Here is a 15589-nt window from a genome sequence, read left to right as displayed (position 1 = left end):
TCTACTTATATACCCCCCCAACCCAATACTAATACTGTATTCCTGAATATTTACTCAATAACATTGGGTGACCTTACATAGTGCCATTTTTGAGACAAAGACTTTACCACCCTGTAGCAACTTGAAGGTCATCAATTTGATCCTCTGCCCTTGTGACCATGCCAGCCTGTCTTTCAGTGGACTCAAATGTAGAAATTTGCCACACAAGTGAACACCCATCTCCATTTACTCAAGAGTATCAATTACACTGGTCTACAAGCAAATTACTTCCTGTATAAAAGTTGTGAGACTTCACTAAATTTGGGTCAATAAGATAGAAAAATTAGGTTGAAAGTGTCAGTTGGCTATCGTTTTTTTTTTGTTTTGTTTTTTTTTTTAGATCTAATATCTGCCCGAAATGTCAAATTCCAAGCTATTTAGGCGAAAATGGGTATTAATGTAAATAGAAATGTTTATTTCTGGATAAACATATCTACCCCCCAAAAAAGTGCACAATATGCATAATTTTCAATATATCAATGGAAGTGGACAAAATGCATTAATGTAGACACAATTCATGAACGGGGGCACACACTGATATATCCATCTCATGTCAAATGTAGCAACTTGTAAATACATCAATGCTTCATTTTAATCTAACTTTAACATTAAATATCAGGAATACTTACTTGAATTGCTGACCATCACTAAAATATTTTATTGAGGGTGATTTTCAGCAGTAATCTTAACCATTTTTCATACATGTGTTTTTTTTCACTGGGTTCTGGTCCCCGTTAACCATGAAAAACAAGGGCTTAATGCATATCACAACAGTAGTGTGTAGAGGAAAACTACAGAGAGGACAACTACAGAAACTGTCAAAAGATGGCGGCTGAATTTGTTGTCTCGGCAAATTTATATATAAAAAACATGCTACTCGATGTGTTTTTCTGACTGTCTGCATCAGGGATAGTCCCCAAATGGGATAACCCGGATAAAAAAACCATTCCGTAAAAATCAATGGAAACACCTTTTCTCATTCTGATTGCTGTAGTAACTGGCAATGGGAGGCCAGAGATGTGGAAGACATATTCTTAAATTGGAAAAAAAACTAAAGATAAAACAATGGAAACACTTTTTTGTATTCACTTTTCCGAGTACTGCAGATGTCAACAGAGGGCCACAACCAACTACAGGTAAAATTTAAATGTAGGACAAAAAATAGTTCAATATTTACAGAAATATTCATTAAAAATTATTGGAAAAACATTTTGTCATTTTGATTGCTGTAGTAAGTACTAATGGAAGGCCAGTACCTACTATAGCACTTTTTTTTCCTAAAGTCAATTATAAGATAAGCTTATTTTTGGGTGCCAAATGTACGTATTATGCCAGTTTGCTCTCCCACAGCTATTATAAGCGCACTCCCAAGCTATTATGAAGAATACAGTTTTAGCCCATAATCATGTGCTTACCAGTGATTGTTCACATCCTGCTGATAAATAGATACACACACATATGTTGATTCATCACACAACGTCTCAGTACTTTTCCACCAAGCTACAGTACTTTGAGTGCAAATGTGTGTTCAAAACAAAGATATCTTGCCTGCTCAGGAAATTCAATCAGGAAATGTGACTGTTCAAGCACTGACTAGAATACTGCCACTTTGGACAACAGTGTTGTAACTGTATTCCGCCCATCAACAAGCCCTCAATAAAAGTTAGGAGCGCGGGAGAGTTCAGAGAGAGACTTGGATGAGACAGCATTGATCGCGGAACTGTCTCCTGGCTCTCCCAACCTGCAGGTTGAAAAATGTCAACTCTCTGACTTTATCTCACCGTGCCCTGCCTTTTGTCAGCTTGCCTTGGGTAAATAACTAAGTTAAAGAACGAGTTTTAGACCAAACACAATTAATTCAGAGTCTTAATTAGCTCTGCACCGCTGAAGGTGTAGTGATTCATTTGCCTGATTTCAGTGACAGGCAGTGCGGGATTCATTCCCACTCAGTGGCCGTGTTATTGTGAGTACAAATGGTTCTGTCTCTTTGCGTACTCTATGACTGACTGGCGAAAGGTTTGGGGTGTAGTCAGCTAAGATAAGTGGAAAATAAATGGATGAAATTAACTCTGCTTAGGTAGTTAAGCATATACTCTTACTCATTGTTAAATATTTCAACTATTTTAAAAGTTTTGATTTAACTTTGGAATGTGTGGAGCTATAAATATTCTGGAAAAAAAATGGTAAAATCCACACTTTGGGAGTCAATACAACAATTGACTTTTTGCTGTGAATGAAAGATTGGAATTTGTTTCTCAGACCACTTGAGTAGACATCTCTTAATAGGTTTTACAGTGTTCTTGTGGTGTAAAATCAAAACGCAGGGTCTCTGTGTTGGTGCAATGCACAAATTCAAAATGAATGGGGCTACCTATGCCAAGTTGCCAACAGCCTCTGAAATTTCCATATGCCCTCCAACCCATTGCCTGTCTTGTATAATTAGACTATAGCTACAGCGGCCAGGGCTTACTGTTAGTTCCATGACAATGGTGCCAACTCACGTTTGTCCATGTTGCCAAATGTGTGTTCATGTTTTTGAAATGTGGGACAATTTACCGTGAGTAAAACCCTCACAGTAACTACTCGACTGTGCTATTGGATTTAAAATTATTTCTCGCATTAATGATTAATAATAGAATTTAAATCAATCTGCTCATATGCAGTGACTTTCTGGTGCCTGTGCTTGTTGCTTAGCAACTAGGTACAGTGTGTTGGAAAAGTTTTGGGCTTATGAAATGAGGTGCTGACAAAGCAGCACTGTGATATAAGCGAAATGCAGCACAGCAGCTCTTCTCCATCAGTCAATGTTTTTCTGTCAAACACTATCTGGACCCAGGAAAAACATTCGATTGTTCGAAACAGTGGCATGAGCTGATTTCATTTGGGTTCTAATCAGAGGTGGGTAGTTACGCGTTACATTTACTCCGTTACATTTACTTGTGTAACTTTCTGAGAGAATTGTACTTCTAAGAGTAGTTCTCTAAGCCATACTTTTTACTTTCACTTGAGCAGATTTGTGAAGAAAAAGGTTGTTGCTCCAGCCTTCACTGTGTACAGACGCACTCTCTGAACTCCTGAAGCACTCTCTTATCTTAACCGATCAGCGCTCAGGGCCAGCAAGCTCGACTCCCAGTATGGCTCCAAAGAACTTGAAACCTGGAGACTTGGATGAAATAAAATCCTCCATACAGAAGTTGGAGGTCTCCTTGACTGGCTTGATTCAAAACCAGAATCACGAAATCGTCAGAGAGCTCCAGTTAATTCGCGCTGAAAACGAGAAACTCAAGCAGGCGGTCGAAGAGAGAGAGAGAGAGAGGCTGGAAATTTTGGCTGACGATCTCGACCAGTGCCGACGCGCAAATGAGCTCATCATTTCTGGATTACAACTGACGGCTAGCCCAGGTGACACAGTGGCACAACTGGCAATTGCTAAGCTGAAAGAGTATGGAATAAACATGGAACCGCTGGACATCCGTCGCTGCTTTCTGCTCCCATCTGGAGGGAGAGGACCGGCGACGGTGCTCATGAAGCTGGCAGACCAAAAGACCAAGACTGCCCTGCTTAACCAGCGCCGCCACCTGAAAGGGTCGAAGATTTTTTTGAATGACAACTTGACTCGTTGAAATACCGAAATTGCAAGAAAAGCACGTCAACTCAAGAAAACTGGAAAAATAGCCAATACCTGGGTCTCGGATTGCAGGACCCTTGTCAAGATGCAAGATATGAAGATTAAAGCTATTACGAGTCTTGACCAGCTGACCTCACTTGAAAATTAATGATGACATCTGAAACCACGCTTCTGGACCACAACTTCTACAATAGCTGGATAACAGTAAATACTACACAGCGGACCAGTATAACAACTCGTGGATGTGGACGGTAAGCTGAAACTTATCAACGGCAGGAGTCTACACGAATCTTGAACACATTAAGGATTATCTACTAAAGATAACAAAGGCTCTGACTTTAATTTGCACGGATATAACACACACAAATGAATCGGGCATCTAAGGGGGGAGGGGGTGTTGCAATTATGATTGACAATCTCCTGGAATGTATTACAATTGAGCTCCTTATCCCCAATTGTAAAAACATAATTATATGCTGTGTCTACCGAGCTCCTGATTCAAATGTGTTGTGGAGACATTAATCTTGTGATAAAATATGTACAACATGTTGTTTGATTTTCCTCATACATTAATGTCTGATGAAACTTACAGTGATCTTTGTGTGCGCCAATTGTTGCCACCATGTACACCTTAGTAAGAGACATATAAGAAAAGCATTTTGAGTCGCTACTCACACCAGCTGTGATAACACATAATCACTTTTGCCACATTCATAGCCATAACAAAATGTTCCCACAGCAAACAGATGCAAAAATGTCAGGGACATGACAAAGCCATAACCTGGTTCGCCCTGAAATTAATCGAGCTGCTTGACTGGATGCTGAGTTACTAAACCCAGATTGTTGATTGTGTTATTGTACAGTTTTGTGGCCATCTGATGTATGTAGCATGTCTGAATGTGCGTCTTTAGGTGTATGGGGCACGGGAAACTGATAAGCATATGCTTCCTCCCGTCCGCCTTTGTCTTCTTCTTCGGTTCCTTCGGGCAAATCATATCACATTTTGTAATTGTCAATGATTGTCAACCGATGATGATGACAATAAAATTTCATTCATTCATTCAAAAACGCTACTCTTACTCCGCTACTTTGGGCTACACTAGTCATTACATTTTTTCTCTTTATTCTACATATTAGAGTTTACTTTTGTTTTTGACAGCGATACCAACAGTAGCTCTACCTGTTTCACCAATGACACGTCGCAACAATAATCACATGACTCCATTATACCAATCACACTCAAGCTTGCCGTTGTACTATCACACTAGCCTGTTCAATCACATGGTATATTTAAAGCACCGTAAAAAATAAGCATTTGACATAGAGCACTGCTGTCAATATGATTTGAAAGTGTAGATTTTGACCTCCCTGGCACGATTGACCACGAAAACCAGAGATTTGATGTGTTTAGTTTCATAAGAGTTAGTTTCATAACTATGAAGGAATTATTCACTATGGCTAGGTTCACACTGCAGGTCTTAATGCACTATTCCGATTCTTTTGTCATATCTGTTTTTTTGGTGTGCCCATTCAGACTGCCTTTGTCCATTAAGCCCGTTCAAGTATTACACATTTGCAATAATTTGCAGTCCGACACGCACTGGCCAAACTGACCCGCAGGTGCAGAAGCATCAAAACAAATAACTACCGTATTTTTCGGACTACAAGTCGCACCTGAGTATAAGTCGCACCAGCCATAAAATGCCCAACGAAGAGAAAAAAAAACATATAAGTCGCACCGGAGTATAAGTCGCATTTTTGGGGGAAATTTACTTGATAAAAATGCAACACATAGAACAGATATGTCTTCTTGAAAGGCAATTTAATATAAAAATACAATAGAGAACAACATGCTGAATAAATGTACAGTGTACAGTGCATGTACAACGAAATGCGAATATACTGTCCTCACCAGGACGCTACGGCTCGTTCCTGGCTATGCAGCGAACTCCCAAATGACGATGCTGGACGTCCGTATAATTTGCTGAATTCCTGGCTATGCAGCGAACTCCCAAATGACGATAATGGACGTCCGTATAATTTGCTGAATCAATTTGATCCTCGATACCAAACAGGTTCGCATCAACGTAAATAGATAGGTAGATAGAAAATTAGGTGCTCTTACAGCAATGACATAGACGGTTAGCATGCGTTCGCTAGCATTAGCACATCGTCCAAACAGCCACACAACTGGCTCTAAGTGTCCGATCACGGGTGGAAAACAGACAACAACATCAGAAAAGATAATACACACAGGCGTTGCCTCTGAAGAAATATTTTAAAAGCATAAACAATGAACATAGGTTCGCAGCCGTGTTTCTCTCTCGCTAACTCGCCCACTCACTCACAGCTACGTAGCTGTCCCTCTTCTTCTGGCATGTGAGGGCTCTTCTTCACGTAAACAAGTGCGAGTGCGCCCCCACGTCGGCGTCAAAGCGCCACAAACTAAAAGCATGCATTTCAATATAAAAAAGTCAATAATACAATTGAACACACATTGCCAAAGGCAGAACGCGAACGTGGCCATAGCTATTAAGAGTTATTCAGATAACTACAGCATAAAGAACATGCTAACAAGTTTACCAAACCAAGAGTGTCACTCCAAAACACCAAAATAAAACTGCACATGCATGACGCACACACATAAGCCTTATGTGTGTGTGTCAGTTTACCCCGACTATGCCATGTAAGCAGTACTGAAATATTGCTCATTTGGCGCACAGTAAGAAACCGAGCATTATTAGGCTTATCCTTTTCTTCATTTTATTTATTTATTTATTTTTTAATGGCTGTGGTCAAGCCCGCCTCCTGCGTAGTAAAAGCTAGGCGCTAACACTAATGAACAGCTACATCGCAGCAGTCTTGCGTGCCACTGTCGCTCTTTGCTGACGTAATTGCTGCATGAAATTTTGCCGATTTAGGAGACCTGACAGTTCAGACCGCCGCCACATTTTGCAAATTGTGTCCTGGATCTGATTTAAACCACATATGAAAGTGACCCAGATCGGATTTGAAATGGTCCACTTCTATGCGACTTGTACCGTTCAGACCGTCAAGTTAATGATTCACTCGAATCGGAAAAACACGAAAAAATCGGATTCATGCATTAAGACCTGCAGTATGAACCTAGCCTATTATACTATTTACACTAGTAACTATTTTCTCCACTAGAGGGCAGTCATGCTCTTTGGACGAATGATGCTTCAGCTCTGTAGATTGTTTTTCTCTCCGCGGAATTCAATGATTGTTATTTTTTTTGTATTTCTTTGGCTTAATGCAGTTATTTCATAGGTTATAGTACCGTAAATTAATAGCAGTTCATATAACTTTGTGCTGAAAAAAATAAACATTTAAAAAAAAAAAAAAAAACATCGTAAGCAGTTACAATATTACTCATTACTTGAGTATTCTTTTCACCAAAGACTTTTGTTACTTGTACTTGAGTACATTTTTTGAGCAACGACTTTTACTCTTACTTGAGTAATATTACTTTGAACCAACACCACTCTTGATTAAACGTTTTAGCTACTCTACCAACCTCTGGTTCCAATTCACAAACCTATCACCATCAGACACAAGGTGTGAGGTGCTAGGTGATGACACTCACTTCATTTCTAGAATCTCTTCCAGTTGTTTTCTGCGCTCTTGCCTCATATTGGTGAGGTGGCTGTCTCGCTCCTGCAGTGACTGCTGCGTTGACGAGAGACGCTGCTTGGTGGAATCCAGTTCTTGCCTCGTCCTCTCAAGTGTGTTCATCAGGTCCTCTAGCTGTTGACAAACATAATGAATTAATCACGAACACTGTGTCACATCAGCGTCAGTGTAAATACAGAGGAGGTGAAAATCTGTATTATAGCGAGCAGGGGTGGATATAGAAAAATATGGGGTGGCGAGAGGAAGACAGCAGAGGGTGGCAAATATTTCATGACGGCATAATACGTTATCAGTTCTTTGGACATGTATACAATACATATTCCCACAGTTCCTCTGCCATTTTCACCAATGACAAATCACAGCAATAATTCACAAGACTCCATTATACTCATCACATGCACTAATACTGCCACATGGCCACACACAAGCTTACAGTCTGAAGTTCACGCCAGCCTGTTTATCACGTGGTGCCTTTAAAGAACCTTGAAAAAATAAACTATTTTACTCAAAAACATGGATTTCAACCTCTCTTCCAGTTTTCCTTTGAAATCCATAGACGATGAAAAACCGGAGATATGATTGTTTTTAATTACATGGTACACTGAAAAAAATAACTAGTAAATTTCTTGATAAAAGCATTGTAACAATTTGCACTTACTTCTATTAGGTAAATTTCACTGCTTGTGAACTGAACTTAACATTGCAAGCAGTAAAATAAACTTTTTACTGCTTCTGAACTTAAATATTGCAAGCAGTAAAATTTACTTAATAAAAGTAAGTGCAAATTGTTACAATGATTTCATCAAGTAAATTTATCAGTTATTTTTTTCAGTGTAGGAAATACATTTTCTCCACTAGAGGGCATTCATTCTCTTTGATGGGTGATGTTTCATTTCTGTAGATTTTGTAGTCTGATTTTGATTATTTTTGTGTACTTCTTTTGCCTAATATGGTCATGTAATAGGTTATAGAACAGTCTAATAATAACAGTCCATATAGATGACGTTTCGCTGGGAACAAAATATAGCATTGCTTTAAAAAAAATTAGACATTGTAAGGAGTTACTCATTACTTGAATATTCTTTTCACGGAATAGTTTCCTTTTTTTGGATGGCTACTTTTACTTGAGTAATACTGTTTTGAAGGAACGCGACTCTTACTTGAGTAAAGTTTTTGGCTACACACCCCACGTCTGGGTGTGACCTGTGATTGGACATTAAATCAGAGTTTGTGTCATGTGTAATACTTATTGTGTTTACTGTTCTCCGTTGAATAAATTGCTGAAAAGTAAATTGGTGACAGTGGCTCTTCTTTCCCGCAATATAGTAATGGCACAAATGATTGCAATACAGTGGGGTAATACTTGTGATTGAAACACACCTTTGAATGGTGGCCGCCCTCCAAGGAGCTATCCTTACGGATGTCCTGTCCCAAGCCTTTCTTGTCTCCTTGGGGTCCCAGTTTGATGTTTGTGCCTTTCTTGGTCAGGTCTTTTCCTCCTTGTCTGTGAAAGCACTTGTGATTAAAATCAGCTCCTTGCCAATTACCTCGGTTCTCATCACTTACACGTGACTGTTACACAAAACATATTCTTGACGACTTAGATAAAAGGTAAGTAGATGTGGGAGGGAAACTTGGTTTAGTCACTCATTGAGCAAAACCATACAACACAACCAAGCAGTGTAGTGGAGGATTATTTGGAATAAAATGATTGTAGTTCCTGAATGGTGCCAGTCATGAAAGCTTACATCACATATGACTTGATGGCTTCATGTTAGCAATAGGAAGAGGCTTATAAGATGGAGCAACAGAGTTAGAACTGGGTTTAGGTTTCAAATGGGGGATAAGGATCTTACCTACCTGGGAGCTAGACTGCAGACAGGGGAGGGAATGGTAGAAGAAACGGACGACAGCACAAGTGGAAAACACATTGAAAGCAGTAAATAAAATAAAACAAATAAATAGAAGACAAGACATTAGACTCAGAACTTAATGAGCACACTCAAGTCATGTTTCCACCCAGCAGTAACAGTATAACAGATATTTTCATTGCATTTTTAACTTCTGTCGTGACGGCATTTGACCATTGAACAACAAGACAGGCCTTGCTTGAGGTGCCTTTTGTCTTCTTTCCTTTCAAATAGCAGCAATATTTTATAGTAAAAATGTGAAATGTCAAATTTGTTTTGCAAGTTGGAACATGGGAATGACCAAACTTGTGTAAATGCACTAGTAAAGTCACCTTGAATGACAAAACACTCCTATACACATAAGACTGTTAAATGAAAAACAGTAAACAGGGTTTCCCCTTTTTGGAAGCTGTGGTGGTGGGCTGAGTCGGACCATGACTCACCATGTCGTGCCACGGCGAAATTGCTTCGTATCATGACAAATGACATTTTTTAAATTAATTTTTACATTTTTTCCCAAAAAGAACCATACCAAAAATCTATTTGAAATATTTCATTAGCTAGGTTAATGTCGTAGCTCTCAGCTACAGTACATGTACATAAAATGTGTAGCTTATTACAGCTACATTACCCCTACGTAATAATATGACTTTTGTTCTCGTAGCTATAGTATGACTTACATTTCATAGTCTTTCTTTTTTACTTTTATTTGGCCCTATTATGTACAACATGACCAGGACAATAATAGTCCTTCTGTTAATGGAATCTAATCCATTGACAACTTAAATCTTTTTTCAAATATTTCATAATACTCAACTGAAATTACAACCAGCAACATCAGCAACGAACAAATGCTATGCTAGGACGCGACGATTCAGGTCAAACACACGCCATACAGAACTAAAATGTTATGTAGGTGTCAATATTCAGGTTGTTTTAACAGGCTTAAACCAGAATTACATTCATTAACTTGAAATACCTTTCTGTGCATTTTTCTGACTTTCCAACTTCGTGCCAATGTAGTCAGGCACAAGCTTGCAATAGGAGAACCGATGTAATATTCAAAATAAAGCGTGTGAAGGAACAATGTGTATTTGACGTGTCTTTTCAGACTTCTGTCAAAAAGTTTGTAAATAATGAGTGATATATAATCAGTTATACGTATTGTTGAATTATACAAATTATAAATAATAATGTATCTTTAAATCTCAAAGGCCTTTTTACACTAGCGTCAGGCCAGTGTGATAGTCCCAAGCACCAATGTGTTTATTTTTAATCGTTGCACAAGAAAACAGCGACTTATCCTATTTTAAGGAGTAGGGGGAAATTATAATAGCCGTGTAAAGAGTTTTACTAGTTTCGGTAAGAAGTTGAATAGTTTTTTTGTTGTTGTTCGTGAACTACATTTCCACACAAACGCACATCGAGGTACCATTTAGCTTAGCAAGGGGAGGTATGAGAGACATTTTTCGAGTGTCCCAGAGCTCGCAAAATAAAAATAAATAAATAAATAAATAAATAAATAAATAAATAAATAAAACGCATTTATCAAGGTTTCGTCAGCCGTGATTGCGTATATCTGTCCGCTGAAACAGCCTGATAGCACATATATAAGTACGCCTGCCCTCTAAAAATAGAGCAAAGCTCTACTTTTGCCAAAAAGTCAGATCGAAAATACACAATGAATGGGTTGCTGCGGAACCCTTCACACTAGGCTACCGCTAGTTTGAAACGGCCTTAAAAATAAAAAAGATCAAAAACATCCCATTTGCAATGCGTGGTGGCTTTTATTTTGGTGGTGCGCCACAATCTTGTTTATTTAGGGGAAACCCTGGTAACTGACTGCACTGCATTGTGCTGAAACACAACACATTTTACAATACTTGCATGAATTTTTTCATGTTGTATGTCGTTAATGTACTGTATACTCATTTGCTCACAACAACAAAAAAATAACAGATTTTTTTATCAGTTATTTCAAATCATAGATTAATACCATCTATGCTTATTCACAATTCTAATTCCTTAGCTAAATTTAAAATTACATTACATACAAATTTACAACTAGATCACACACACCCTCCCACTATTGACCAGTCAATGGATAGCAGACAATCAAGCTCCATCATTGAGTGCCACCATGGCTGTGGTCAAGCGGTTATATTTACCAAGATTTGACAATGAAAGCAGAAATGCACGAACTGTACTGCTGTACTGCTTGGTAGAAAAGTCACTTAAGTTCATCATCAAACAACATGGGAGACCATCACGACGTCTGTGAGAGCATCGTATTTGCGACCGGGCGTGGCAAATGCATGATGCAATTTCACTACAAAACTCCATGTGCATCTGTTGCTAAGCCTGGGGGATCAGACATGCAGTCAGAGAGCAAAAATCAGCCGGGTAAATTAAGAGGGAAATTGGTATTTGGGTGAAGAGGAAAGGAACGCAACATGAGAGCCGGACTGGAGAGAGCAAGGGAGAAACCAGTTAGGAATGCAGGATCGGTCAGACACAGGTGACCTGAAGTTTGAGGGACGAGGAGTTGAATCCAGACCCTACCTACAAGAGCCACCTACTCATGAGCATGTAGAGCTGATGCACAGCAGCCCCACTGCATGCAGGCCACTGGGCCGAGCATTTACCTTAGTATCTGCTAGGGAGAAAGTGGGAAGCTGGGTAGCACTTGGAAAAAGAGTGTTGGTGATATTTCTGCAATGGTAGTGAGGGTCGAGGGTGGGGAAAGTGGTTTGTCAGATGAAAGGATGGATGGTTGGAAATTAAAACAGGGAGCTTGCACAGGGCGGGAGAGGCATAACAGAAGGAACACAACAAACAGCAAGTCTGCTAAGAAGCTTAAAAGTCGTAGCAAGAAAGGTCAACAAAATCACACCAAGATAATATAACAACAGACTATTACTAATTCTGTAATTGTGTGTACTCTGGTGCATAATACCATCATATAAAAGCACACTTTAGACTTTTTACAGAATTATTGAAACAAAAATATGATTGTATTGAACCTGGTGTCATTTTTTGACTGCTACAACATTGAATCCCTTCACTCATTCTAAATATACCCTTAAATGTAGATGCCGTTCTTGACATAAACTATAATATATTGACAAAAGTATTGGGACATTTATTTTGCACTCCCATGTCCCACCTCTGTTACAGTACAATCCCATACATTGGTCAACTTTATTCCAGAGGTGTTTGATGGGATAAGAAATGGCCGCGGTGCACACTTGGGCCATATTTCCTCAATGTAAAAAACAACATGCAACGTGCCCATATTCAGAGGGAACTAATAGATGAGGATGTGAGTTAATGAATGAAGAATAGTATGTCCCAAGACTTTCAAACACAAAGGGCCATATTTTCATTCCCAGTGCAAATCTAGGATAGCACAAATCTTCGCCAAATGAAGTAAATTATTAGGCTATTTTTTGGTCATTTTGTGGGCATTTTAGAAAGAGGTGCCAGCACAGAACTGAACAAGAAGGCTTCTAGATAGACCAGCATGTGGGTGGCAAGCTTTTTTGCGCTTTCCATTCTCTACTTGACAGAAAGAGATACTGGTTTGCTTATTGGGAGGGCAATGCACGCTTGGTCACCTCATGGGCAAGCAGACCTCATTGACAAATTCAAAGAAGTTTGTTGTCGAATGACAATGGAGACTTGGAGACCGCCTTCCATCCATAGGCAGAGTTTGATTTTTGGGACAAGGGGAGGCACAATATGTTGATGACCCCGAAACGCAGTGTCAGCAATAAAATTAACTTACAAGAATATTTATAATAATTATTTTAAAATGAGAGTTTTTTTGCTTCCCATCATTTTTGAGGGGAATTCTAAATCAGGCTGTTTAGGACGGCTATAATAATTGGCAAGATCATCATCCATTGAATATGTTCCGCCCGCCGGTGGTGGCTCTGTTGTACAATTTGCATATTTAGTGGGGCAAATTGAACTCCGCTCACCATTTTGGCGGTGCTCTCTGGCGTTTCATGGTCCACATTTTCAATCCTTGGTTCTTGCTCAGTAGTTGTTGTCGCTTTTGAAAACATACTTTTGAAAAACATTACTTATATCCATCTTGCCTCTTCGGTCCTCAGGTGGTTTTGGCTAACCAAGGCAAATGACCGTCTAAGGCACAGGTCTCAAACCGGTCCTCAAAGGGCCGCAGGGGGTACTGGATTTCATTCCAACCAAACGAGACAAATACCTTTTCACCAATCTGGTTTCTTACAAGTGTAATCAGTTGATTGCAATCAGGTGCTGCTTATGTTAGTAGAAACCTCATTGGTTGAACGGTTTGTGCTGGATCTGTTGGAACAAAAACCAGGACCCACTGCGGCCCTTTGTGGAGTCGGTTTGAGACCGCTGGTAAGGGGTTAGTCACATGATCTGTTCGAATAATAATTTTGACTCAATATAGAATTTTTTTTTTTTGTTCATTTCATTCATTTTTGTTGTTTGTTTTATTGCTTTACAACTTTTATAGAGAATATTTTACCGGAAAACTCTTAATTTTAAAATCATATATAGGAAAGTCAATTACATGAAATGACACTTTTCGGTAAATGCCCCTGGCCCCCCCTTAGACTCCGCGTATGCTTCCATCACAATCATTCATGTTGATTTGTGACTCCCGTGACTCGTACCCTGTGACCTTGCCAGTGGGATGATTTTAAAAATATAAGAAAAATAAAAACTTCCAAAAATTGTCAGTAAATCATTCAATTTGGTCATTGATTTCTAAAAGTAATCAGAAAGTTTAAATGCATGCTGTTCACATACACATCTCATGTCAGGGAGCTGCTTATCTGTTGGGCCTGAGGCTCACCAAAATCGACTTAGACTGGCTGTTTTTTCGATTTTCTGCAACTTGACCACTTCTTTGAAGTAAAAATGCATCTTGTAGTTTAAGGCAGACCAATGTGCTAAATACCAAAACACCTGAGGCGTGGTTTGGTCTAGCACACAAATTCAATTTCGTCATGTATTAAACTGGCACGCAAAGGCACGGTGTCTGAAAATAGGGCCCAAAACTTACAATATATCAATGTATAATGATTATATTAGTTGATGAAATGGTCAGAGTGGATAAAAAAAAAAATAAATAAATAAATAAAAACTGCGCAAATTCGAAAGTACCACATGCAAGATTAAAATAAAAAAACACACAGGCCAATTTTTGAGGAAACCTATCGTTTGGATAGGAAACTAATAGAAGCAATCAAAAATCAATACAAGGCAGCAAAGCACATTATAGAGAGAAATTTTTTTTAAAAATCAAAGCAAACAATGACACAGGGATGTTTCCGTCACGTGACCACGAGCATCACTTTGATGCAAATATTCGTGACTCATTCCATAGACAGCACCACCGAGCTCATGTGCCAGGGCAGAGCACTCACTTTCCCAGGAAGTCCCACACCATACCCCCTATCTGCTGAGGGGCGGCGGACATCGGGGGGAGCGGGTCAGGGGGGGCTCTGCCGCCAGGACGAGGGCTGGGGCGGGGGACAGTGTGAGGGGGGCTGCGTTTGAACAGGTTGGAGAATTTATGATAAGGCCAGAAAGAATTTTAATGAAAATGGAATTGAAGATGAGAATTATTGAATAGGGAAAAAAGGCAAGAAAAGATGTAGATGATCAAGAGAGAGGGAGGTGTGGAGATAGACAAGGGAGCAGTGCAGAGAAGTGGGTAAAGGTGGCAAAGAAGAGCACTCAATTAATCAAATGCATCTAACAAATGAATGTGACCACTAGATTAAGTGGATGTTTCAGCAGGAAGTGATTATTCTCTTGCTGTCCTATAAATCAGTCTGTTCTCAACAAGTGTACACGCACAACAAAAACAGCGATAGTCAATGCAGCATTTTATGCTGCTTCCTCATTATTATGGACCACAAGTAACCATCAATCATGTGTAATACTGTGCACTGTACAGGACTTGAGATAACAATTAAGATCCACTGTAAAATATACAGTCACATAACTAAATGTGAATCATACTCATTAAATATGCAACCCACAGATCTTCACAAACCTTTCCTACAACTGAACATCCAGATAAACTCAAACCTGGAAAAACTCATGATCTCCTCCAACGGGGTTTTGTATCTTTCTAAATAAACCCAAATACACAGCGTGTACTAAAGGCTGATGCATTACTGTATTAGGCTATCCACTGTAAGAGTAATTTAATATTTTATTAGTAGTCTCAGTAAATACTGAAAATATTAGCACCTGACACTGTAGTACAATACTGTCTATGTGTAAAATGGTGAAAAAAAGCAACCACAACAATGACTTTTATGAGTCAAAAATGTGGCTTATCTTTTATTGG

At 39.1% G+C, this 15589-nt stretch overlaps 1 protein-coding gene across 4 annotated transcripts in view; it reads right to left on the bottom strand.

Moving 5' to 3' along the window:
- Nucleotides 1–15589, bottom strand: part of erc2 (ELKS/RAB6-interacting/CAST family member 2) — a 109255-nt gene that overhangs the window by 13893 nt on the left and 79773 nt on the right. For 2 of the 4 annotated variants that reach the window (XM_057845366.1, XM_057845368.1), the window contains 3 exons: nucleotides 14655–14777; nucleotides 8702–8825; nucleotides 7275–7435 (listed from right to left, as the gene is read on the bottom strand). In XM_057845366.1, coding sequence (XP_057701349.1) covers nucleotides 7275–7435; nucleotides 8702–8825; nucleotides 14655–14777 — 408 coding nt within the window. The remainder of the gene's footprint in view (nucleotides 1–7274; nucleotides 7436–8701; nucleotides 8826–14654; nucleotides 14778–15589) is intronic. The other 2 variants (XM_057845369.1, XM_057845370.1) reach the window with 2 other exon arrangements.

This window comes from Corythoichthys intestinalis, chromosome 9, assembly GCF_030265065.1.
Source record: "Corythoichthys intestinalis isolate RoL2023-P3 chromosome 9, ASM3026506v1, whole genome shotgun sequence".
Classification (NCBI taxonomy): domain Eukaryota; kingdom Metazoa; phylum Chordata; class Actinopteri; order Syngnathiformes; family Syngnathidae; genus Corythoichthys; species Corythoichthys intestinalis.
This window is presented reverse-complemented; position numbering and strand designations above follow the sequence as displayed.